The sequence below is a fragment of the Manis javanica genome, chromosome 11, assembly GCF_040802235.1.
Source record: "Manis javanica isolate MJ-LG chromosome 11, MJ_LKY, whole genome shotgun sequence".
In the NCBI taxonomy this organism is placed as follows: domain Eukaryota; kingdom Metazoa; phylum Chordata; class Mammalia; order Pholidota; family Manidae; genus Manis; species Manis javanica.
In genome coordinates this window covers 80,642,864-80,670,249 of record NC_133166.1, presented here as the reverse complement: position 1 = coordinate 80,670,249, position 27,386 = coordinate 80,642,864, and the positions used below count along the sequence as shown (strand labels likewise).

Below are 27,386 nucleotides of genomic sequence, written 5' to 3'. Positions count from 1 at the left end.
GATGTTAGCTGAAGGGTTTTTGTAGGTGTTCTTTATCATGTTGAGGAAGTTCTCTATTCCTAATTTGCTAAGAATTTTTATCATGAATGGGGTTAAATTTTTATCAAATGCCCTTTTTTCATCAGTTGATTTTTTTTCTTAACTTGTTGATGTGGTAGATTACATTATTTAATTTGAATATTGAACCCATCTACATAACTGGGATAAATTTCACTTGGTCATGGTGTATTATTCTTTTTATTTATGTTATATTTGGTGATATTTTATTTGAGAATTTTTATAACTGTGTTCAAGAGAGATATTTGCCTATAGTTTTTCTTTCTTGTAATGTCTTTATCTTGTTTTGGTATTAAAGTAATGCTGGCCTCAAAGAATGAGTTTGAAATTGTTTCTTCTGCTTCTATTTACTGGAAGAGTTTGTAGAGTATAATTTCTTCTTTAAAGACTTGACAGAATTCACCAAAGAAACTTCCTGGGTATGGCAATCATTTTTATAAGGTTATTAATTGTTGATTTCATTTCTTTACTATGGGTAGGTGCCTTCAGATTATCTGTTTCTCCCTCTTAGAGTTTTGGTAGTTTGTGTCTTTCAAGTAGTTGATCCATTTTATCCAAGTTGTTAAATTTTTGAACATAGACTGTTCATAATATGACTTTAAATGTCCATAGGATTAGTAGCAATAACGCTGCTTTCAATTTTTTATATTACTAATTTGTACCTTTTCTCCTTAGCCTGAGAGATTAATTTCACAGATCTTTTCAAAGACCAACTTTTGTTTTTTTATTTTCTCTGTTGTTTTCAATTTCATTGATTTCTCTCTTTTTTTTTTCTGCTGCTGCTTTAGGTTTAAATTACATTTTCTACTCTAGTTCTCCAAAGTAGACTCTTATGTCATTGATGTTAGAACTGTCTTTTCTAATATGAACATTTAATGCTGAAAATTTTCATCTATGTTCTGCTTTAACTGCATCCTACACATTTTGATATATTGTATTTTCAGTTCAAAACATTTCCTAATTCCCCTAACAGTCTCTATATCCTATGATGCATTTAGAAATGATCTGGAGATTCCCTGATATTATTCTAATATATCTAACATAACTATATGATATATATATTATATATTGTATTCTAAGATAAACATGTATCTAATATATGACTTCTAATTTAATTCCATTGTGGTCAGACAGCATACTTTGTATGATTTCACTTCCTTTCCCTTTTTTTTGCTTACCCCTACATAATTATGAGACAACACAGGACCTATGTATAAATTAAAACTGATGTCAACATGTCAGCCTCCTAGGGGACAGCAGGCCAGCCCCAGAGTGGGGTGACCTCCCTCACCCATTCACCCCTACTCATCTGTATAAATTATCTCACTTCACTCAGAAGAAAGTTTGTAGGAGCTCCTGCCAAGAGAATGCCTCTCACTTGCATGGTACCAGTATTAATTTCCTAGCTTTGACAAATGTAGTGGTTGTGTAAGAAGTTAATAATAGAAGAAACTGGTTGAAGACTCTACAGGAGCTCTCTATCTTATCTTTTCAACTTTTCTGTAAATCTGAAGTTAACCCAAAGACTATGAAGTAAGTGAATCAAAGCTCCTATAATTGAGTTTCATGAAAGGGAAATGGAAATAACATTTAATTCCATTTACATGGGTTTAATCTAAAAGTAAAATAAAAGCTCTGTTAATGATTTCTTATTTTCAAGTTCAAGTAAGCAATAGTAATGGTACCATCGTTTAAGGACAAGAGGATGAAAATTGGTCAAAGTCATACGTTCATATGTTTAGACTGGGGACCCCTGAGAGGAAAAAGGGGAAGGGTGGTCTGTAAAGCCAGATTTTAAAACAACTGGGGCCACAGAAGCATTAAATTATAAAGTAACTATGTGTAAATAATGGTGTCTTTCAATGAGTCTGCATGGCTGGGAGAAATATTTTTTAAAGGAGAAAACTCTACATGCTTTCAGAGCCAGGAAAAAAAGCCGATAATAATAAGAGAGATTAGATGCTGGAAATAGGAGACAATGGATTTAATATTTTTCTGAAGGAAATAGTTGTCAGTAGGGTGAAGACCATCCAGGTGAAGAACTTGGTTTTGATGGAGAGGTGCTGAAGGTTTTTCTTTCCTCAGAGATTAAGGTACAATGATGGAGCGGTATATAGAGAAAAAAATTTTATGACTGGTGAAAAGTGATGTAAAGTAGTAAAATGAGATTTTTATGAAAGATAGGATTCGGGACATAGGATGGAGGTCAGTTCAGAAACAAATCTGGAGTGCCACAGGAGAAAGGAGAAAAAGAATTGCCTTTGGTGCTTGACCACAGTTGTCTAGCACCTAGTTTTGGGTCTTCTTACTCACTTGATCTTTGGCATCAGACTGGGTCTTGGCTTCTACTGTCCCCAGGGCCAAACAGTTCCTGAAAATGTGTCACCTGGATTTTTAAGCTTCTCTTCCATGTTTTGTATGAGCTGACAGTGGTTCTCATGTTGAGGTGCCTTTTCTCTAACAGTATTTGGCTGCTTTGAGAGCACAATTACCCTGAAGGTAGAAATACCAGTTCTTCATTTTAAGGGAAAAGAATACCAGTTTGTCCTCTTACCATTCTGGATTCCTCTGACTTTCCAATTGCCTGGAGCAAAATGATTGTTGTGAGAGAGCTCTTTGTGTGCTTTAGAAGATGCAGAAGACCCCCTCAAAGGCCTTTTAAAAATGAATGAAGGGGATTTATTCTTTCTTATTAGAGAAATAAAATTTGTTACACATTATGTAAGTTCCTATAGGGGGTAGAGGAAGGAGGTAGAAATGAAGATGATGATTGAGGACTCCAAAAATTGTAGTTGCTTGTGGAAGGCTTTAACTGAAAATAGATCTTCCTCTTGAGATTTTAGTTTGTTCTGAAGAATACCATTACAAAATCCAACATTGCACAATAAAAAAGGCAAACGCAAAGGAAGATTTATGATGATGATCTTTGACAGTTCATTTAAACTGGTATGTTCCCTTGGCCTTGTGTTTAATACTGAAATGCTTAAGGTTCTTGAGTCTGTCTATATGAACTACGTTAAGCTATCAATATGCAATTCTTATTCTGTGTATAAACGCTCATTAATACCTCGCCTTTTTGCTATACTCCAAAAAACCCGGTGATATTGAGAGGAGAAAGGAGGGACAGTCACAGAGGAATCACGAAGGCACCCCAGCCCACTGGGACTGGGTGGGGACTAAATGTCCGAGTCTTTGAAAGGCCCCTCCAATCATAGAGTGTGTTTAGGAACAGCCTCATCAGACCCTTCCCCTCCACCTACCAGTACAGACACAGCAGTGTCTCAGAATAGCCTGAACTGCCATACAGGCAGTTGAGCCAGGGGGGGAAGATTTTGGTCCCTAGGCTTGTTGGCATTAGCATTAGATAGAGGAAATTAATAAATGACCTGTTCCTGTCTGCACAGAGCTTGGAGACATAACCAAACAGAAGAACTCAGATCTGAATCGTGGTACTTGCTTTCCTGATAACTACAGCTGGGTTTGTGGTGGGTAGACCAGGAAGTTGAATTAAATGGGTTTACATCTCTCAGCAGACCTCTTTGCTGAGCCATTGACTGTGCTATGTGTGGTGACTCAGTGCCAGGAAGCTGTGCATGTGTGTGTACATGTCACATGTACGTGAAGTGTATGTCATGGGCTATGACAGTCATACGAAACAGTCAAGAGTAAAGATGCAATTCCTTATTGTTCATTTGTTATATGATGCCAGGGTAACAGGATGTGTTTTTCTTTCTACATTATAAAGTGAGAGGAATTCTCTTGGCAGGAGCTTCTGCAGACTTTGTCCTAAGCCATTGTCATGTGCCACACGAATAGGGAGGAGTGGGTGAGGGGGGTCACCACACCCTGGCACTGGCCTGCTGTCCCCTAGGAAACTGACATCAACATCAGTGTTAATTTATACATAGTCCCCGCGTTGTCTCATAATTATGAGGCGACACAGGGGAGGAAGGAATTGCTCTCTTTAATGTGACTGTACGAGGAGTAAGTGCCAGGCCTCCTCGAGGTCTGCAAACATGCCACGAAAGCTAAAGAGCAGGTTTCTGGGATGCCTTTGTGCCTGGCAACTCCATGAAGCACATTACATAATTGATCTCCTTGCGTCCTCACAAGGGTCCTATTAGGTAGGAAGTATGGTCATTCTCATCTCACAAATGAGGTGACAAAGCTTGGAGAAGTCAAGTCAGCAAAGGTCCACTTTGGGTGGAGCCAGTACTAAACCTTGGTCCTTCACATTCAAAGTGCTGGTGTTTTAACTTCAGCCTACAAAAGGCCTGTCAGATTTTTTTCCCACTACAAAGTTCCTAAAAATCAGAACTTTCCCCCAGAACTGTCTAGACCAGTTCAACAGAGATGCATTCTTTAAGCAAATATTTACCAAGTGACGCCTGTGTGCCAGATGCTATTCAGGTGCTGGACATAAAGCAGTGAACAGAAAAGACAGCAATCCCTCCTGGAGGATAAGTTCTCATGGAGGCGACGGACAGTGAGCAGGGAAACAGTGCATCTCCTGTTCCTGATGAGAGTGCGTGCTGTGGGGAAAAATAACGCAGAAATGTTAGGGGAGTCCAGGGTTACAATCTTTCTTTGGCTTTTCATGGACAATCTCACTGGGAAGTAACCTTGGAACAAAGATCCGACAGGGGAAAGGCAGCGTGTGGAGATCGGATGAAGGGCTTTCCAGGCACATGACGTGCAGAATCGGAACACCGGAGCCTGCGAGACCAGACCGAGGGGAGCAGGAAGCCAGCGGCCAAGATGATGTGGTAGCACCACTTTAATTGGAGTGGAAAGCCTCTCTGACATGAGTCAATAAAAAGTAAAAACACTGATTCTCTGAAGATGAGCCCACCTTGCAGTGACTCCCCCAAGATTGCTTTTGGAGATCCATCCTTGTTATAGCCAGAATCATTTTCGGAGCACCCTGCCATGCATCAAACACACTATCTTGTGTTGTTTTGGGTATGTTTCAGGTTGTTGAGAAATAAATATCTGAACGTTTTCTGGATATTATCATGGAAGAATTTACCCTTCCTGGAACAGATATCTGATAGCAAAGTGGCTACTCAGAAGGTAATCCAATTCTAAGAGCACCCGGGAAAGTCTGACAGCTGCAAACTTGAGGCATAACACGGCCCATTGCTTTGTTTACTACCTTGACTCTTGTGTTTGTTAACCCAATAGAAATGTTCTTTGTGGAAGTAATTGAACAGAGATTGCACTTTTCTTCATTATCTTTGTCCTGCCTTTCATGGTGCCTGGCACATGTTACTTGTGACTTACTGATTAATTAAATGAACGCTGTGGTGCTTTTTCTAAGACTTCAGGAGAGTACACACTGCCAGTAGTGTTGGGCTTCAGTTCAAGGTTTTATATAGTGCTTGACCAGGGGCAAATGCTGTTCATAGATGGGACGTAACTGATAGCAATAACAGACCATATAACATTTTTCAATATTCCATTTGCAGAGAACATACTTCTCCATATACATCATAACTTGTGGTAAGAAAATGCTATTTTAGGATAATTACTAGCACCTCTTTTGGTTGTAATAAAAACCAACTTTTGAGTCATTCTTTATGTGCACAGTTCCCAGACAGAGAACTGCCTTTAAAACAGATGAGAAGTCTAAAAGAATATAATTCTCATTTTGTGGTGTGGCCCCTTTTCAAATAAGGAAATCAAAGCTGTCTATTTTTATTATCTGTGGAACATAACTCACAGTCAAAAACAATATCCAGTAGAGGTCTTTCAAGCAATGTTCCAGCCTTTTAAAAATGTTTCTAGAATGCCGTTTGAAAGATGCTTAGAGCTGCCATTCTTTGTGTTAACTGTATGTGTACATTTGTAATTTAAATAAAAATTCTTTATTATGAAAAACTTACAATGTACAAAGGTAAAGAATGTATAATGATCTGCCCATCACCCAGCTTCAGCAATTATCGATTCATGTCATCTATTCCCTTGCCCACTTGCCCTCCCCATATTATTTTTGAAGCAAATCTTCAACAGATGTAATTTCATTCATGTGTATTTTAGTATGTATCTCTAAAGGATACCCTTTAAAAAAAATCACAACAGGTTTCAGTCCTAAAAATAATAATAGCCCCCATTGTCATCAAATACCCAGTCTCTGTTCCAAAATCGAATTTGTTCATATATGTGTTTTTATTTTATTAGCAGGAGATAAAGCATTTCTAACCATTAAAATTAGACAATATCTTGGAAGCCTTGTAAAAGGTTTCCCTCCCAGCACTTCTTTCCTTGAAATTTATTTATTGAAGAAAGTAGATCATTTGTCACTGTCTTAATTCTGACTGACTTACAGTTCTGGAGGCTGGGAGGCCCAGGAGCAAAGGCCAGCAGACATGGTGCCTGGCGAGGGCCCTCTTCTGCTGTGCACACAGCTGCCACCTTGTGCCTCATGCAGCAGAGACAGGGGAGCCTGAGGCTCTGGTCTCTCCCTCCTCCTGGAAGGGCACTAATCCCATCATGGGGGCTCCCCTCCCATGTCCTCATCTGTGCCTAATTATCTCCAAAAGGTCCCACCTCCAAATACCATTACCTTGAGGATTAGCACTTTAGCATATGAATTTTTTGGACACAAACATTGAAAACTTAGCAATCCTGTAAAGTTTCTCCAAAGTCTGGATTTTCCTGAATGTATCCTATTGGTGCAGATTGACATGATCCTCTGTCCTCTATTTCTTGCAGATTGATTGGTAAATAGCTCTAGGTGCTTGGTCTCAGGTTTGAATATTTTGGCAAATTACTTCATAGGTTGTGGCGAGTTCTACCAAATGAACTTAACACCATGTGTGGTTGTTTCTCTCTGTGATATTACCAGACTTTGACAATCAATGTCTAGATGCATTGATTTATGAGGAGTTGTAAAATAGTGCCACTTTGTAATTTATCTGTTATCAAAGGAAAACATTCCTTCATTTGGCACAGTGTTATTCAGAGGTATGGTTCATATAGGAAATAATAATTCTTTCTCTTAGTTTTCCCAATTTCAAAATAATGAGTTAGTTTTTCAGCATCTTTCAACAGTGAATAAATGTATTTTATTTTAAGCATTGTAATGACTTTGTTGAATTAAATGTATTTTTCTGTGTTTCAGTTGAGTTATTTTTACTGATATACAACATTCCCTCTCTAAGTTCACTTCTGAATGCTTTTAACATGACCTTTCTTGCCATCTTCTTGGATAAGACAATCCAGGTTCATTTTGTACTTTTTCCCCCCAGATTGAGCCATTTCTTCAAACAGGACTGGGTCTGTTATTTAGAATGATCTTTGGAGATTACAATGGTGTTAGTATTGTTAACTGCTAATGAATTAGTATTGTGACTAGCCTTTTTAGTGGACAGAGCTAGAATTAAAATGCATTGTTATTTCATGCTAGCACTTCCAATTCGAATTCAGGGCAGAGTTCTTAACTGTAAGATTTGACATTCTGGATCCTTTCCCACGTTGAGAATCTTGATTTGCCAATCCTTACGTCAGTGACCCTTCTGCCATCTTGGTTTTCTGAATCTTATTCTCTAGGAGAGTCTTCAATAATAGGTCATTAGAACAATATTCCTTAAATTATTTCACCTGAAAACAGTTTTCCTGTGCCCTTTATATTCAAAAATTAGGTTGGTTGGATGTAAAATATTTGGCTCACACTTTCTCCCTTTAGTATCTTAAATATGTTATTCCATTGCCTACTGATATAAGGTATTTTTATCTAAATGTATGATGATAGTAAGATTATTTCCTTTGTAAGGAACTTAGTCTTTCTGCATGATGGCCAAAGGATTGTTTTTTTCTTTTTCCTTGTTTTTTAAATACAGTAGTTTTAGTAAAATATGTCTCAGTCTTGATTATTGGCATGCCCTTTCATGTGTAGTTTCAAGTATCTTTATTTCAGAAAAATGTTATTGTAAAAATATTTTTTATTCAAGTATAGTTGATATACAATATTTAATTGGTTTCAGGTGTACATCAGTGATGCATCAGTTTTGTACATTACAAATGCTCACCATAATAAGTGTAGTTACCAACTGTTACCATACAAAGATATTAAAATATTACTCACTACATTCTCTATGCTATACTTTTCATCTCCATGACTTAATTTACTTTATAATTGGAGGTTTGTACCTGTTTATCCCCTTTACCTATTTTGCCCATCCTCCAGCTCCCCTCCACAGTAGCAACCACCAGTTTGTTCTCCATGTTTATGAGTATATTTCTGTTTTTGTTGTTTGTTTTGATTTGATTTGTTTTTAGATTCCACATTTAAGTGAAATTATATGGCATTTGTCTTTCTCTGTCTGACTTATTTCACTTAGCATAATGCCTTCTAGATCTGTCTATGTTGTCACAGATGGCAAGATTTCATTCTTACAGTTAAGAATGGTATATATACATACCACCTCTTCTTTATCCATTCATCTGTTGATGGACACTGAGGTTGCTTTGATATCTTGGCTATTGTAAATGATGCTGCAATAGACATAGGGGTGCATATATCTTCGAATTAGTGAATTTTGGGAAATTTTCCAGAAGTGAATTAAGTCATATGGTATTTCTATTTTTAATGTTTTGAGGAACCTCCATACTGTTTTCCATAGTGGCTACACCCATTTACATTCCCATCAACAATGCAGGAGGGTTTCCTTTTCTCCACATTGTGAATCATATTTTAAAATATGTGATCTGTTCTACTGCTTTGGTTGTCTTTTGTGGAGGCTTATATACATGTGTGTATGTCTTATCTTCTGTATTTGTAATTTTCTCTTAGATCCTTATTTTCCCTTCATTTCTTTTTGATTTTTAAGGCTTTCATTTCATCTTCTATTTCTGTTAAATTATGTGTTCTTGTGAACTCTTCTGTTACTTCTTCAGTCTTCGTTTGTGAAATAATTTATATTTTATGTTCTTTACTAAGTTCATCTCATTTTTGAGTTTTTCTAATTTGAATTATCATTTATTATAGCCTCTATCATTTTATTAATTTCTTTTAGCATGTCTTAAGGGATTAGCCAACAAATTTCATTTGTTTCATAGACATGTCTCTGGCATGTTCTCTTGGTCTGTAGAGCCATTAATTTATTTCTGGTTTCTTCTTTCTTTTAATCACTTTGTTTGGGACTCAGTCACAATCTCCTTTTTTCCTTCTTTTCATCTCCTTTCTGTTCCTCCTTTCCTGCTCTCCTTCTTTCTCTCTTTTCTTACTTCCATTAACTGAAACATAATTTATGCAATAAAACAAGTTTAGTGAGTAACTACCATCCAAACATGATTCAAAACGGTTCTGTTGCCTCCATCTGTTATTTACTCCACACCTCTCTGAAGAGACAACCATTATTTTAATTTCTATCAGTATAAATTAATTTTGTATATACTTGGACATCATATAAATGGATGAGTCATAGGACATGTATAATTTTGAGTATGACGTTGCTGTAGGTTTTCCACAGATATCACTTCTTTAATTGTGTGAATTTACTTCTATTCCTACCTGGCAGAGAATTTTTCCTTTCTGTAGTAATGAAGTGGTACTGAATTTTTTCAAATTCTTTTTCCTCATTTATTGAAATGATTGGATGGTTTTCCTTCTTTACTCTGTTCATGTGGCAGCTTGCACTGAGTGCTTTGCTAATGTTAAGACAACTTGTATTATTGTAATAAACCCCAGGTGTTCATGTAGTATCCATTTTAGACATTGCTGCATTTAATTTGTTAATGTTTTATTATGGATGTTTTTACCTCTGTTCACAAGAGATATTAGTCTATAAATGTCTCCCTTTTTTTCTTCCATAATATGTTTTTCTATTTTTGATATCAACATCAGAAGTAATGCTGGCCTCATAAAATGAACTGGGAAATGTGCCCTCATTCTCTGTTTTCCAAAAGAGTTGGTGTCAAGTTGGCATTATTTCTTCAATAAATGTTTGTTACTGTAACCATGAAGCAATCTGTACTATAGGTATTTGGGAAGGGGTATTTTTCATTACAAGTTTATAAAAAATAACTTCAATTTCTTCTATAGATCTATAGTTATTTATATTTTCTGTTTCTTTTTTTGTCAGTTTTAGAATGCTTTGTATAAGGAATTTGTCCATTTAATCTCAGGTGTCAAATCAATTGGCATCAAATTATTGATATCTCATATTATACTTTAATACCTGTATAATCTATAATGAAAACCCTACTTTCATGTATGGTATTGATAATTTATATTTTTTGCTCTGTCTTTATTAGGTTTGGTAGGGGTTTATCAATTTTATTCAACTTTTCAGTAAACCAAATTCTGAAGTTTTGATTTTCTGTAAAGTTTATTTTCTATTATTTCCATTCTTCTACTTAGTCAAGTTTAATTTGATTTTCTTTAGCATCGTGAGTTAAATGTCTATATCATGCATTTTCCACCCTTATTTTTCTAATATAGGACTTTTAAAGCTCTAAATTTCCAAGTAGTGCTTTATCTGCTCCCATATATTTTGATATTTTGTTTTCACATTTAGTTAGTTTGAAATAATATTTTCTAATTTCTTTTGTGATTACTTTTTTGGCCCATGGTTTATTTATACTAGCTTTATTTAATTTCCAAATTGAAGATTCCTAGTTATGCTACTTTTACTGTTTCATAATTTAAAGCCCACTCTAGTCAGAGAGTATATTCTGGATAGTTTCAGTCCTTTGAAATTTATTATGACCTATTTTATGACTTCAGCATATGGAATGTATGTGTTGGTGAATATTTTCATGTGCTCTCATACATTCTACTATTGTTGATTATGATATTCTATAAAAACCAGTTAGGTCAATATGTTGGTAATATTCAAATCTTCTGTGTCTTTAGTGACTTTTTTTTCTGTGTCTCTCAATTACTGAGAAAGGGATGTAAAAATATCCAATTAAAATTAAGATTTTATCTTGTTTTCCTTTTAGTTCTGCCTTTTTTGCTTCATGTGTTTTGATACTTTTATTAGATACAAAATATTTAAGATTGTTATGTCTTCCTGATGAGTTGATGTTTTTGTCATTACTAAATGATCCTCTGATAAAATTCTTTGTCTTGAAGTCTGTTTGATAAAAACTAGAACCATGTCAACTTAGCTCTCTGCTCAGTATTTGACTGGCATACTTTTTCCACTGCAGTATTTCCTCTTGCTCATTTTAACATGAAATTAGATGCACTGAACTTTGAGGAGAAAGGGATGACTGAGGATAGCTTTTATAGCTTCACTGCTCTAGAGCTCCCTCTTATCTTGCTTATTCACAGTGATAAGAAAAGAAAGACAGACTTCATACTGTCTGCAAGTTTCTCCCCTCCAGTATATCAGCATTTCCTGTTTTCTTTGTCCTTGCAGTTAACTTGCACAATTTGAATTCTACTCCCAGCATTTCCTCTGAGTGCAGAGTTTTGCTATAAGACAGAATTTCTCTTGACAGGTACTTAAAGTACATATATCTCAAACTGCTTACAGTCCATATAAGACTTCCTAAAGATCCTTTCTCCGGGCACTAGAGTGTATAAAACCCTTTCCAATTTCAGCTGCAGTTCTCAGATTGGCCCTTAATTTTTAGGAGTGCTTGCTTGTGTGTCGCGACCCTTCAGGGACCGAAGCAACATGCCCAAGGTCTTGATTCTTCTCTAGGCTTTATTGTCTAATCTCTCACAGTGGTTACAGCAGTTGTCGGGCAGCTTTTTCTCCCTCCTGGCGGGCTCCCTTATATTCAGTCACCCAACCAATCCGGGACAGTATCATGCATGACCTTTAAGCGGATAGGTGTCACGCGCCACTCTAAGCGGGCAGCACGAGCTGTGCACGGGTACGGAAGTCTGCTGGGCCAATCCCCAACAGGGAAGCAGGCGTCATCTTTAGGGCATTGTCCAGCTGGAGTGGGGCTCAGCCTCGGCCATAGGCCGGGCCCCCACATCTCCCCCTTTATTGTTTTATAACCAAAGGGCTGTCGGGATCATGCCTGTCTTAGGTCGTCCGGAGTCTGTGGCATTCTTACCCGTCCTCAGGCAACAGACAGCTTAGGTCTGCGCCCTGTCTTAGGTTGATATGCGCAGCTCCCGATCTTACCCGTCCTTGACTACTGATCCAGCATATTAAGCCATTCTCTAGGGGAGATGCCTTCCTCTAGCACTGCCATGGCCTGCAACAGGACCTTCCATTCTCCCCGTTGCTGTTTTTGTAACAGACTTTCCTCCCAAGCAGGAGAGGCCCACAATTAGCAATATTCCTATGACACCTACACCTGACCAGGCTTTGGTGGTGTTTAACATCTTGCCTAACTGTCTGGACAAGTTGGCAGCTTTAGAATACTTATGAAAAGGAATACCAGTAATACACCCTCATATACACAGCCCACAGACAAAACCTCCCCCAAGAGGTCCAATTGTTCTTGAAAAAGGTTCAGAGGCCTGGGACAGACCATTCAGCGTCTCTGCCGTAGGAATGGTGATAGTCAGCGCGGCGGTGGCTGCAGCTGCAGCTCGGCTCCGCCGTCGCCTGCTGTAGGATCCACGGCAGGAGCAGAAGCAGTGCGATCATCTTGTACCTCCGCTCTGGGGTTTTCCACTCTGCATATCAGACGTTCAGGCACCCAAACGGGGTTCTGCTGGTCCTGTGGAAAAACACAAACCGAGCCTCGGGTCCAGATTATCACTGGGTCCGGGCCTTTCCATGTTCCTTCCAACACATCCTTCCACAAAACTTTAGGCATGTGTTTTGGATTGGATTGTTGGCCGTGCCACTCTGCTGCACTGCGGCCATTTTTGTCCAATGTTCTAAAATCTTCTCCTATTCCCCCTTTTTGTTTATATAAGGCATTCTTGAGGGTGAGGTGGGTGCGTTCCACCATACCCTGACCCTGAGGGTTGTCTCTAGCTCCCTGCTGCTCTCATGACACAAAAGGATGTCATCCATATAATGATAGATTATCAGAGGAAACTGTTTCCTGACAGTTTGTAAGGCCTTCTTTACATACACATGGTAGGGCTATTAGCCATGCCCTGTGGCAATAAACCTTTGACAGTCTCTGGGGTGAAGCGGATGGAGAAGAAACAGTCTTTGATACTTTTTCCTAATTACAAAAATAGGTGTGTTCCATGGCGAGGTAGAGGGCTGGAGGTGACCAGCTGCTATCTGTTCTTGTACTAAAGTGTGGGCTGCTTCCTTCTTTTCTTTGGTGAGGGGCCACTGAGGTACCCACACGGGCCTTTTTACTGCCATGTTATTTCTATAGGCTGTTTTCCCTCAGTGGCCCCGAAGAAAAACCCAATCCTGGTCCTCCGGGCCCTTTGGGAGGTCTCCCTGCTAAAAGGATTGGTTATTCTTTCCCTTGGAGATCCTTCCCTAGTTCTCTAGTGCCCGCATACCCCTGTTTTTTCATTATGGCATTAGACTGCTCACTGTAAAGAGTCTCTGTGGTTAGTTTAACTCTGCTATTAAACCTGTTCTCTAGCTCGTCCCCCGAAAGTTCCCCGTCTTCATCCTCATTAGATTGCAGTCCCTGTTCAGATCCCCCTTCCGATGCCTTTGCGGAGGCACGCTCTTCTCGTACTTCCTCTAATATTTCCTCCCTCTCTTGGATGGCCTCTCGGCAGCTTGGCTTCTGTCCCTTCAGGCAATTTTTTACTCGACCCCAAATAGGGATTGTCCCTGGTGGAAGGGGCTCCCTCTTGTCTGCCCGGCGTAAGTCATCCCCCAGCCTGTCCCATAAAGGGCTGGTGATTTTTCCTTCATCTAAGAACCATGGGGCATGATTCTCTATAGTGATCAGGAATGCCCTGGCAGTCTTCGTTTTCAAAGGGGTTCCATTAGCTCTAAGGAGCGCTTTCAGAGGTTCCTCGGCCCTAACCCTAGAGGCCTCCGTCCCCATCCTCTCTCTAAAGGGGCAAGTATCCTAGTTATGATTTAGATGGACTACGTCGCTAATTCCGCGAACCTTTTGATTTCGTCGCCACTCTGCGAACCTTTTTATTTTGTCGCCACTCTGCGAACCTTTTTATTTCGTCGCCGCTCTGTGAACCTTCACTGGCGCCTCCTCATTCCATATATTATAATAAACAATGTCACAAACACTAACAGGACACACACACTACACATAAACACCCACCACAACTGCCTGCTGTCTGCCCTGCCACGTATACTTTCAGTTTACTCGCCGATCCACTCACCCTCCTCGGTTCCCTCTCCCGGTCTGGCCAGCCAACCGAACGGCGTCCAGCGACGTTCCTGAAGAGTTACAAGCTCTACTTCATCGGCAGGCACCGGGGTCAGCGGATCAGGTCGCGATGAGGTTTAGCGATTCCCGGGGTTCGGCACCACTTGTCGCGACCCTTCAGGGACCGAAGTAACACGTCCAAGGTCTTGATTCTTCTCTAGGCTTTATTGTCTAATCTCTCACAGTGGTTACAGCAGTTGTCGGGCAGCTTTTTCTCCCTCCCGGCGGGCTCCCTTATATTCAGTCACCCAACCAATCCGGGACAGTATCATGCATGACCTTTAAGCGGATAGGTGTCACGCACCACTCTAAGCGGGCAGCACGAGCTGTGCACGGGTACGGAAGTCTGCTGGGCCAATCCCCAACAGGGAAGCAGGCGCCATCTTTAGGGCATTGTCCAGCTGGAGTGGGGCTCAGCCTCGGCCGTAGGCCGGGCCCCCACACTTGTGAATCTGGTTCTCCTGTTTTTAGGGGAGTTGCTTCCCTCTGTCTCCTCCTAACAGATGATGCTATCATCTTTGTGTTGTCAATGGTTTGCCCCACCTGTTTGCATTTTGAAGCTTGTGGGATATCAGACATATGTTTTTGTAGATATTTTCCAGTGAAATTTGATCTTAATATCTTAGTTACTTTCTCTATTTTTGTTTGGGGAGGTGGGGTGGAAGAGTGGGGTAGTGTTCAGGGAAATTCCAAAACAGTGCTGCTGTTTTTCAGCCATCTTTACAGAACTCCATAGGTGCTCTTTGATTCCATGCAGAGCAGTATATTTGTAGTACCTGATGGTCGTAGGGAAAGAAGTGCTGAACTTTTCCAGAAAGGGCCCATTTAAGAATTCAGATTAGAAGGTTCTTGTTCAGTGACCTCTGAAGTTGTCTCTTATTGTGAGTGCTGAATTTCCTAGTGTTATAGCTACAGTTCATTTCACTATTGGCTCTTAGTGTGCCACAGCCATTTCAAGAGAGTCTCCCAGAACAACCTATGAAGTGAGGAAGGTCCCAGATAAAAACATCTGCCCTTTGTAATGTCCTGTGTTGCTGTATGGTGGATGGGACCCTCCTGGTTTCATTTAGATAAAGGAGTGGATTCAGAAAGGATGGAACCTATCCCTAACACCCAAATGGGTATCTTTCATGTCATCTAAGTTTGAAGTATCTGAATGCCACCTAATGCTGGGTGGCGGAATTATATAACCAAAAATGCCTTTGGTAAACAACATACGTTGATAACTTGTAGATATGATTGCCCTGTTATTTGCTTGGTTATTTTGGAAAAGCACTTATGCATTATTCCAGGGAATGGGGTGGTTGAATGTGGTTGGGGAAGCACTCATGACCCTCGGGTAATTCTTGATTCTCTGTTGCACTCCTAGGTGATGCTTGTTCTTTCACCATGGCCATTTCCAAAGAAAAGGCTCCGGATATATGTCCTCTTTGAGAATCATGCTATTAAGCAATTTCACATATTGAGTTTAAGTCAGTAGGAGAATACTAATTTGCCTTACAAATTCATAAAGTTTTGCACAAAGAGCATTTTTAGTGAAAGATACTTGCCTCTTATAAAGTTAATACATATATTGCTATTTTAGTTTATAAGTTGCTAGGCACTTTTCATTTAATCTTCATGACAACCCTGAGAAGTAGGCAGAGCCTCCATAGATGAAGAAACAGAAGGTCAAAAGTTGTTCCCTTCTTAAAGCTATGTGGGCAATTTATAACAAAGCCAAGAGGAAATTATTCAATTAGAATAATTGTTACTACTATCAGAAGCCTCTCTGCATGCCAGTAACTCAAAAATATCTACAGGGGAAATGATCATATAAGTGTTAGTAAGTCTTGATTTAGATAAAATGTTTTGGAAACATATAGGTATATATCTTTAATATGCAATATGCAATATATAACATGTAATGTAAAATGAGATGCAATATAAAAAGATACATCTTTTTGAATCTTTTAATGTGTTAAAATGTTGAAGAAACCCTTGGAAATTCATTATTTCCATTGGATTTCAAAATAATTGTTTATGATATTTTCTGTTTTATAGATGAAAGAAGCTGAGTCACAATCATGTTAAATGGTTTGCTCGTAAAGCTAGTCATAGTCAGAAGTCAGTATCCTATGCTTTCTCACTCTAATTCCTACATTCTTTCCCTTATACCATGCTGCCTTATGAGAGACCTTTCAGGAAGTGTTTTAAGATGGCTGCATGGATGAACCAGCTATGACAGCCTAGATGTATCTGCCCAAACAGATTGGCTTGGTCTGTAATAATTTTATGAAGCTTAAATATCAGAAAAATGATAAAAAAGAATAAATGCATAGTCAAAGGATTTGAGACCTCTTTTCAGCCATGTAGGTCATAAATAGTCTTCAGGCATGTAAGGAGAATGATTGGTTTTCCCAGGAGGGAAGTATGCATATATTTTATCAGTTTTAGTAAAGTATGACCTAGATATGTCTTAGATTTATGTGCTCTGCCATCTACTCTCCTGGCAGCCATCACAGCATCAACACATTCTATGGACACCTTCTAATGATATTACCATAGCTTGTGGCAGCCAAATTCTCACATACCATGTCCACTTCACAGCCTGACTCTCTCTCAGGATTAATTGACTCCACTCTGTCTTTTTTCCTACTAGGCTAACTAGGGAGAAATACATAATTCCAAAGAGCCACATACTTAATCAAATCAGTGCTGTCATCTCTCCCCAGATCTAAGAGCTGGCGTCCCTGGGAATGCTGTTGCTCAGAGGCAACCACGGACATGTTTTAAAACAGATGAGCCACATATTGGTAACCCAAAGTCAGGGGTGGCTGTGAATTCTTGATTTTGTGTGTCTTGCTCAGTCTCCGATACCTTGTGAGCCAATTCATGTTATACACCTCTTTTTTAAATGCTCATCTCAGTGAGATATTTTGCATATTATTTGTTTCATAGTTGGAATTTGAAGCTGAATTCATACACAAAGATGTGTTAGCATATATATGTGTGTACACATTTTTAATCAAGCCACACACATATGGCAGTCAAGTTGCCTTAGACATTTTTACATCAGGGTAAATCAGATTTGAGCTCTGTGTAGCAGAAATAGCACTGGCCTTGGCCGAAGTGGGGGAGAAGGGGAGGGGGCCAGGGTTATTAGAATGCCACTCCTTTTGGAGCAACTGTGGTCCCCCTCTAACCAGCTGCCCTGGCTTCCTCATCTTGACATTAACGGTTTTATTGGCCTAGGTCCTTTTAAGAGCATTGTTTATGGGAATGGAAGATTTTTATTAAGTCCTAAATCTCACATTTACTAGTGGTATGTTCTTTGTCAAATAACCATTTTGAAACTCTTCTAAACTTTATGTAGTTGTTACATGAAGCTGCCTCTGAGCGGCACCTTCTGAAGACAGTGCTATCGTCTTCTAGCACCGTGTCAGCTGCCGTATTGGTACCCATTGATGAATTGCCATGATCCTGACTTTGTCAGCCTCTCCTGGGTCTCTTGCTTTTTTACCCCTACAGCAATGTGAGAAGCCAAAGAGTATATAAGCAGTATAATGCACATATAGAAATGCATATTAGTTTGGGGGCAAATGGCTGATATTTCATATGTTAAGAGTGTAGAAAGAAAGTATAGATCCACTGCTTCCAGTACATACCGATTTGACTACAGGTTCACTTCTGAAATATGTCGAACATGTAGTGATTCATTTTGAAAATGGAGTTGGACCAGGGACAGTTACCAGTTTAAGGAGGAATCTTGTCAGCTGCTTCTATCTATATCTGAAACTCTATCATGAAACATAAAAGAACTATTATTGTTGCTTGAAGAGGTTGATTCCTCATGGTAATAGTAACTGCATGAGTGAAATCAGCATTTGGATGGGGAAAGAATATCCCATATTGGAAAGTAATCACAGCTTTTATGTTCTTGTGTGTGTGCCCTTTGACAGCTTTTTGGAGACGACTGCCTATTTCTTCATGAAACCAAAAATTGGAGAAAAGGAAGTGTCCCCAAATGTTTTCTTCAGCATCTGGCATGAATTCAGCTCTGACTTTAAAGACCTTTGGAAGAAAGAGAACAAACTTATTCTACAAGAGAGGTAGGTTTTTTCATTTGCACAATGGCATTTTAAAACTGGTGTTTTATTAGGTGTGATGCCACTGGGGTTGCCAACTTTTATAGCCTGAACAAAAAATTAGATGGCACACAACCTGGGGTATCAGGCCTAAGAGGGCACTGAGATTTGGCAAAATTTGGAATTTGAATAAGAGGAGTCGGCATAGAGGCTGTGATGTTACAGAAACAGCTGGGTGATGGTTTGCCAGGACTTGCCTGGTAAAACAGCTTCTGTGGTGAGGAGACCACACAAAATCAGACCATGTAAGACGAGTGGAACAACCGCACTGAGGTGATAAAGCCACTGGCTCAAAGGAGTGATAGTGAAGACTGTAAAGTACAAAGGTAAGGTGAGTCACTTTTATTTTGTTTTGTTCTTGCTCAATTCATGGGATATTGTCAACATTTCAACATTTGTATCCAAATTTCTCCCAGGCATCACCAAGAAACAGATGATCAATATTTTTTAAAAGATCTTTCAAAACTTCTATACAATTACATCATGACACTTTCTAAACCTTTTCTGGAATGAAGGGAAATTTCTCCCATTAAGTATATGAAAGAAAGCCTGTGTCACTGTGATTATGAAATTCTGTGGAGGTGTATTAAATATTAAATCAGAAAGGAAGCCAACCCTCCCTGGATAGCATCCCCAAAGAGGAGGGTCTAGTGGGAGAATGCAAAGGAAACATAAGCTACCTTGTAAATAAACTGTAGTACTAAGACCAGTTACTATACATTCCCACATCATTGCACTTAATAATGACTTTGCTTTAGATCTTTAGAAAACTTAAATCCTAAGGGACTTTTCTCATCAGACCATGAAGTCTGATGTTTCCGGCTTTTTCTCTTCATTTTGGTCCTGCTTACATACAGTACCTTAGGTTAGGTGAAATTAATTGCTAACATTTATTGAGCATGTAGATCCTGCCAAACTTGTGTGGACTCCCATAATGAATTAGTTAGATTCCACAGCTTTATCACAGAAGAAACCATCCCTCAGTGAAGAGTGGATGAAAAGAGGGAGCTTTTGGAACAGAAGGAATACATGTTAAACATCCACTCTAAAATAATGAGCTTATTCTACTTCAAAATTAAGGGCTGACATAAAAGATGTCATTTTGGTCAAAAGTCCAGGCAGGTAAGACAGTTTAGAGAGAGAATTGCTGAAAAGGAAGCACGTTTGACCCACTGTTCATTTCCTTCAGACGTAGCTATAAATCATCAGTGGTTTGCCAGGCAAGGTTTGCTCTGTTTGGAAAATTGTGAAGAGGAAACTTTTTTCACCTTGGCACATCACATGCAAGTTCCTGTCCTGTCCCTCATTGCCCCCCTTTCATCTCTAAACTTGTTCCTCTGGAAAAGGGCCTGAAACGCCACAGCACAGAGCTGGCCAGTCAGTATCTGGCATTGTCGGGTCACCATCTGGGAGCTAGGGGCCTGGACGGGAGGTCAGGCCTCCAGGCATCTGGGGTCTACCAGGCCTAAGCGGTGGCCAGGCAAGTGGCGGCGCAGTGGAGGCCGCCTGGGCCTGTGGCCAGGCCCCTGCCATCCTGGAACGAGAGCATGGGTGACACTGCCATGGTGGCTGCAGCCACTGAGGTGCCACCTGGGAGAACATGTTGGCACTAATCAGGTGCATGGCTGTCTGATGGGACAGGCCCTGGGAGCCTGTGCGCCATGAGACAGAGATGTGCTTCTAGGTAGCCTATCAATAGCAAATCCACTATTGCATGATATTTTATGCATTTGACATGACCAGAACTAGCTTTTCTTCATTCTTCTAAGGAACTCATAAAATCGACCGGATCCTCTTTTTATACTTCAGTCTGTGCTTGCCAATCCTAGAAATATACCCTGAGCTTTTGAGCTCAACTTGGTGACTTGACGTTTATTTGGCAGTGTTGTGAGCTGGAAGATTACAGATGCTTTTCACCAGAGACTTCTCATTCTCCTCCTAAATCATTTGCTTTTAAGAAAGGACTAAGGAGGAAGACGTGGCAGGTGAGAGTGACCTTGCCCTGTGACTTCTGAGATACATTACGTCTCTTGGCAAATGGGCTCCTTTGAAAAGTCAGACCCTTGGTCTGAATCACTTGCAGAAAAATACTGTCTTTGTCCTTAATGCAGGACCCATGACAGAATTTTCAGGGAACAGTGCAAAATAAAAATGTAATTTCAAGATAGCAGCACAGGGTTACACCAAGCCCTCCTGAGATCAGGGCGCCGAGTGACTGCCTCAGTGTGAGCTCGGTGTCATGCATACTGGGTTGATACAGTCTGTGTCAGGGCAGGTAGTTTAAGCACACTACAGACACTAAAAGGGGCATGTCGTTCCCCAGCCTCTGCACACTTTGGTTACTAGTTAATCCTGTGCTGCCCAATGACAGGCTGTTTTATTTTACACTGTAGCTTTTGTTGATGTTTTCATTTTAGCCTTTACGTCCCAACAAGGTGTTCCGTGTCTTCACTTCCAGTACAGCCCTCGCTGTCCCTAAGTCACACTGCCTGTCCCCTCCTCCTGTCTTCATAATTATTTGCTGGTTTGACTTGTGACATCACTGATGTTTGATATGGGCATGGAAATAAGATAACAACTTAGTCTAAAAAGTCATGAAGATGTTTTCTTATATGACTTAAGTTTATCACAGTGGGTGATAGAGTCAACTCTGAACTCCTTAAGCAAAAAGAGAGACTGTTTAGACAGTCAGACCACAGAAAGGCAGGGTGATGCTTGCCTGTGAGTTGCATGATGCAGGAATTATAACTGTGGTCTCTGGGGTTAGTCAGGTGTGTCTGGGCCTCTGGGTCTTGTTGTCTGTCTTTTTCAATGTCCTCTCCCCTTCCTCCTCTTCTTTCTCACAAGTCCTCCTTCTCTCACTCTCTTGCCCTTTCATCCCCTCCCCGCCACTCTGTCCTGTGGTTTAGCCTAGTTTCCAAGCAGGCTGTTCCTAGAGGAGTGGCCCCACAGCCATGAGTCACAGCCATGGCTTACATTCTCACAGCCCAGGCAGAGAGAGCACTCTCCACCATCTAGAAAAGTCCTGAGGAAGAGTGCCAGTTGAGTCGCATCCATCCTTGGATCAGCCACAGAGGCCAGAGCATGGGATGCCATGGTTAGCTCACCAGTCCACACACCCAGTTCTGGGCCAGACAGGAGGGTGGCCGTGTTGACAGGTCCCTTCCTAGCAGTATCATTAGAGTTAGGAAGGAGTAATTTCCCCAAAAAGTAAATAAGAATACACTACCCCCAATTTTTTAAGCCTTTAAAAATAACCTGTGCAATTAGCAGAATGTCTTAGCATGGTAAAACACCCTGAAAAGTGGTTTAATGGTGTGGTTGAAGTTTTGCTTTCTGATCAAGTTTTCCTTGCTGTACTTTAGATTTTATAGATTGAATGATACTTTTAAGGTTATAAATCCTGTATAAATTTTTCTTGCCCCATTATTTCTAATTGGTGTGTGATTATAGAGTGATGGTAACTTATCTGCTTTTTTCAGTATTTTCTGGCCTTGGCCTGCTGACCTATATGATTCTGTAGAAACATTTCTTGAAAATGGTGAATTCCTACACATCCATGTTGAAAATTTCTACTGTATTTCTAATCCATGTGCTTTGGAAAACATGAGGATTTTTGAGTTAGCTCTTCCACTTTAGCAGCTCTAGTCATAAAAAAAAGTCATGGTCTTGCAACCTACAAAAAGGAGATAGTAGTACCTGTGTTTTACAGTGTTACTGTGTAGACTAAATAAGATAATATAGAATAGATAGCACAGTGTCTGCATGATAGATGCTTGTGGCTGTTTATCCATCATCTACTACAAATCATACCCTGATTATGACTCACCTACATGTTGATGTAACATTTTGATAAGGCAGACTAAGTATTGTAAGAACACATTCTGTAAATACAAGGCACTTCTGTGAACTCTGTTACTTTCTTGTTTAGGTAAAATGCCTTGATTGTGAGTCCAAGGATGGACTTCTGTTTGAGAATGTTAACGCAGCCTGTCCGTCCACGTGTGCATCATGCTTACGCAGGAACTCTTGTTTCAATGCGCTGGACAACTGACCTGTTGGTTTTGTCATGAGTCAGAAAAAATGTCTTTTTGTATGCTTGGAGCTAGGCATATACAATTGTTAATGAGAAATACTTCTCTAAAAAGAAATCTAGATTTGTTATCCCTGAGCAACACAAAACATATGAAGAATAATTTAAAAAAACTTTTGCTTGAGTATGTCCAGAAGATGGGGGGATTAGCTGACCTTACTCTCCCAAGCATCTCCCTGAAGTCTCACAGAGCCTGGTTCTCATATGTGAGGAAACGGGCAACCCTCATCTGTTATTTTCAGGAAGACATTAGCATGAGAGTCTCTTAGCCACTGATAAGGCTCTATGGAGCTAGGACAAAAGCCCAATTAATTAGAGTAAAGAAGTACAGATTGAGTGAGACTATATGTGTCTCTGACCCTGATGAAGAGGCGGCGGTCCTGCAAGGAGACAGCAGGATGCTCCAAACAACCTCACTCCTCATTTTGCTCAGTTGTAAGCCAGACACGGTTTGCACCCAGTCTTCAGCGATATAACTCTGTGCAGTTATTTGTGATTACTCTCTCATTCCGTATTGAGTTTTTACTAGGACCAGACATTCAGGTCCATGTGACAAAGGTTCTGCCCCCTCGAGCTAACAGCCAGCACTGGTGTCACATGCAGTGGGAGAAATCAGGGGGCTTCACCAGTGGCTGGGCGGGGGATGGGGTTTCTTCTGTCCAAGGGCTTTGACACAGAGCTTGGAGTCAGAGTAGGATTTTCACAGGCAGTTCAGGAGGTAAGGGCATTCTAGGCAAGAAAACCTGGCTCTGGCAGCTGGGCCTCAAGCCCCGTTGTGTGTAGTGTAGCATATCATAATTTCATTTTCAGTCGGCACTAGGCATTTTAATGTAATAAGTGCATTAGTAAGGCTTATGTTTAAAGTGTTGTCTAGCTTAATTTACTGTTTTATTTTACCTTGAGACAGGTGGTCTTGGATCAACCAGGAAGAAGAATAGCTACTCTCCTGATGGTGCAAGGACGTGGCAATTAAGTCTGGTTTCAGCCCAGCTAAGTCCATAATCAGAGAAAAAGGATTTGATGCTTGGCTTTAGAAGGTTATGCATTAAATTGGAGAGGGCCTCATGCCATGGTAACATTCCCAGTTCCACAGTTGGTATCCAGGTGTTCACATTTGGGTATGATATTATCAGGGTAGAAGGAAGCAATCACCTTCAAAGCAGCAGAAAGTAAATCTGAAGAATAGAGATAAGGAAAGAAGGTTTATTATTACATAATGATGTATTTGTTGTATACCTGGGTGAAATTGCCTCTTGGACTGCTGTTTAGCACTGTTTCATCACAGCGTTGAGTGCATTTGGCCAAACATTTATCCCTTTAATTCAGGCATCAATTTCTAGAGAAACAACCCACGAAGAATTCCTTTCCTTGTTCTGACTTCCTATAGCTAAAGCTCTGGCAAGACAACTGATGAACAAGATAGAATGGTGCATAATGGAGCCTGAGAATGTATAGGGTATGTGATCTACATTCATTAAAGGAGGGATTAATTAAAATGTGATAGGTAATTCAGTTATTTATTAATTTATTCAACAATTATTTATGCCCTACTGTGTACCAGGCAAATTTCCCAGCCTTGTGGATTTTTGCACTCTACTGAGAAAAGCAGGCAATTCAAAGGTAAACAAGCATACTTTTAAATTATAGGTTGAAATTAGTAGTATGAGGAAAATAAACAGTGAACCATTATTGCAGAGTAAAAAGCAGAAGAAATTCATTCAGGAAGTGTGGTCAGAGGAGGTCTTTTTGAAGAGGCACTATTTCTGTTGACACCTAAAGAATTTGAGGGGGCAGCTGTGTGCAGAGACAGGGTGGTGAGAAGGCAACAAGATATATGAGACTGTTAGGCAGAGATGTTAGAAGTTCAAGACACCATGGCAGAAAGACTGAGGGCACACCAAGGAGGGGGAAGGCGAAGAGATGAATCTGATAGGCAGGGGTCTGATCTGATCATTCGGGCCCTGGTGGTTATGGTGAGAGGTTGGCTCTTACAGTACATGCAATGGAAAGTCATTACAGGGGTTTTTGAAAAGGGAATAAATAGATGTGACTCATATAATGAAAACACAGTTGGCTCAAGCATGAGGAGTGTGGACAGTGACATTGAGAAACAAGGTGATAAGTTACTGTCATGGCCCTGGGGGTGCATCTGGTACCCTGCACTGGGGCAAACACCATGGAGATGACCCAGGTGGGCATGTTGTTTTTCTATTGGGGTAGACCTACACAACTGGCTATTTGCAGGTTCCTGCCTGAGGTTTGGAGGTCAGAAAATTCAGATACTGACAAACATGTGTAACCAGAACATTTGAGAGATCAACAATGTGAACTTTCTTTTCCTAAGATGTTTTACAAAAAGCCAAGGGTAGGGAAAGATGTGAAACCCTGTATATCAGGAAACGCACTTTCTAAAATTTAGTTCTCCAAGAATGATGGACAATCCTAAGGTAAAGATTAGATGGAAAGGATCTTGGCATCTGCTTCTTTATTTACCTGTGTTCCAATAGAGGCTCTTTAAACTTTGGAAAATCCTTCCTCATGAGTCTCATGTTCAAAAATGGAAGAAACTCGTCCTTCCATGTTGCCGTTCAAGCTCCCTAACAGAGAATTGAGACCGAGAGCCAAGAGAATAGTTTGTTCAAAGATACTTTTGCTCTAAAAGGATTTAAAGTTGTTGCACCTTTCAATGAGTTTGCAGAGGCTTACAAAGACATCTGAGCGATTACTACTTTCCCTTCGGCATTTGCTAAGAAGGTTTTGTGATGTCTTAGCAAAATCTGTAGTAAAACCATCTTAGATCAAAATATACTTCATGGATTAGATATTCAAAATTAACCATTGAAAATAACATCATGTAGTTTATATGGCTGAAAACAAGTTACAACATGAGCTGTTTCTTTACAGGCAAGATGTTACTTTTAAGGGATCATTTTAAGTTTCTTTAGGATGCTCTAAGACAATATAATGGTAATAATCGCTAGAAGGGGCAGGCCAGATCTGTTAGATTTGTATAATCTCAAATCACCAAAGTCTTGGGGTTTGTGTAGACTTCTGCTGGAGCCTGGATTTTTAAGACAGTGAAAAAAGTAAGGAGTCAGAGGCTGCCCCAGTCCATTCCCACTGGGAGATTCTCCATGCTGACTCTGGCCCCTGTGGGCTGAGGAACTCCACCAGTGTGAACCCTTCTGCCTGGGCTTCTGGACCCTGCTCCAGACACCACTCTGTTCCCAGCAGTGGGAGTGAAGCCTCAGAGAAATGGAAAGTATTTCTTCTATACTTAAAAATCCAGAATCCTAGGATAAATAATGAATAATCGAAGACTAGTCACGAGAGGTAAGGGTGGAAGAGATGGTCTCCCCAGTGTTTTAGGTATTGGTTCCTGCAATAGGTTGAAGCCAGTGGGAAGTGTTAGACCCAGACATGTTGGGCATTACTCTATTTGACAAAGACCAATTAGCTCACTTGGTTTTACCTGCTGACATCTGGTTAAGATTTAGAAACAACCATGATAAGACATCAAACTTAATTTTAAAAGGCATCATTTGTGAAAGCATGTGCCTAGTGTTTCTGTGTGGCGGAGAGGCTGGGATCACGCAAGGTAGGAACCAGAAATGGAGATCAGCATAGAGGTGTTTTAAGTATAGGACATAAAATGTGTATTTCAGTATAGGACATAAAAAGTAAGTAAGGAAATATTCGTGTCTTGTTGGGGAAGGGAGTGGTCTCAAGAAAATAAGCAGAATGTCCAATGAACCCCTGGAGGGAGTCTCTACGTCACTAGGCTATCACAGAAATGAAATCAAAATTGCACTGAGATGAACCACGTACCCACTAGAATGGCTGGAATCAGAAAGACAGGCAGTAACCAAAGCATGAAGGAGTAGGGGGGATGAGGGGAATGTGTGGACCCCTAATACACTGCTGGTGGGATTGTAGAAGAATACATCCACTTTCAAAGACAGGTATTTCCTCAAAAAGCTAAACCTAGTATTGCCAGGGGACCCAGCAATTCCCTTGTAGCTCTATGCCAAAGAGAACTGAAAATGTGTCCACACAAACCATTGTAGACGTGTTCACAGCAGCATTATTCATAATGTCCAAAGAGAACTGAAAATGTGTCCACACAAACCATTGTAGACGTGTTCACAGCAGCATTATTCATAATGTCCAAAAAATAGAAGCAGCTCAAATGTCCACCAGCTGCTGACGGGAAAAATAAAATGTGGCCTATCCACACAATGAAATATTGTTTGACAATAAAAAGAAACAAAACACTGATATATTCCATAATGTGGATGAACCTTGAAAATAGTATGCCAAGTGAAAGAAGACAGTCACAGAAGACTATATATATTGTATGATTTGTTTTTTTGTGAAATGTCCAGAATTGGTAAATCTATAGGATCTGAAAGCAGATTAGATTAGTCCTCATTAGGGGCTGGGTGGAGAAGAATGAAGAGTGATTACAGATGAAGTTTCTTTTTGGGGGTGTGGAATGTTCTGGAATTATGTATACTGAAAGATATTGAATTGTCCACTTTACATGGGTGAATTTTATAGTGTGTGGATGATATCTCAATATAGCTATTTTTTAAAAAAGAAAGGAAGCAGAATTGTCATAGAGTTGTAAGCATAAAAGCAGACCACTGCTGAATGTGCTAACTGCTTCCAGTGATCTGTTTAGATTTCTCAGTTTTGAAACCCAGCATATTGGTCCCTTTGTCTTCCTCCCCAGCACACCCTTGACCACTTCCCCTGCCCTAGGTAGTCCTGTACGTATTCAGGGAAAGCAACTCTTTTAACTACTAACACATATATGAGCCAAGTGAGAATTTGAGAGATAAATCTGCTGGCAAAAGCTATACAAAAAA

The 27,386-nt window shown here is 40.0% G+C and overlaps 1 protein-coding gene across 2 annotated transcripts in view; it reads left to right on the top strand.

Moving 5' to 3' along the window:
• FMN2 (formin 2) overlaps positions 1 to 27,386 on the top strand; it is a 321,858-nt gene that overhangs the window by 273,826 nt on the left and 20,646 nt on the right. For both annotated transcript variants that reach the window (XM_073216758.1, XM_073216759.1), the window contains exon 16: positions 18,237 to 18,386. In XM_073216758.1, coding sequence (XP_073072859.1) covers positions 18,237 to 18,386 — 150 coding nt within the window. The remainder of the gene's footprint in view (positions 1 to 18,236; positions 18,387 to 27,386) is intronic.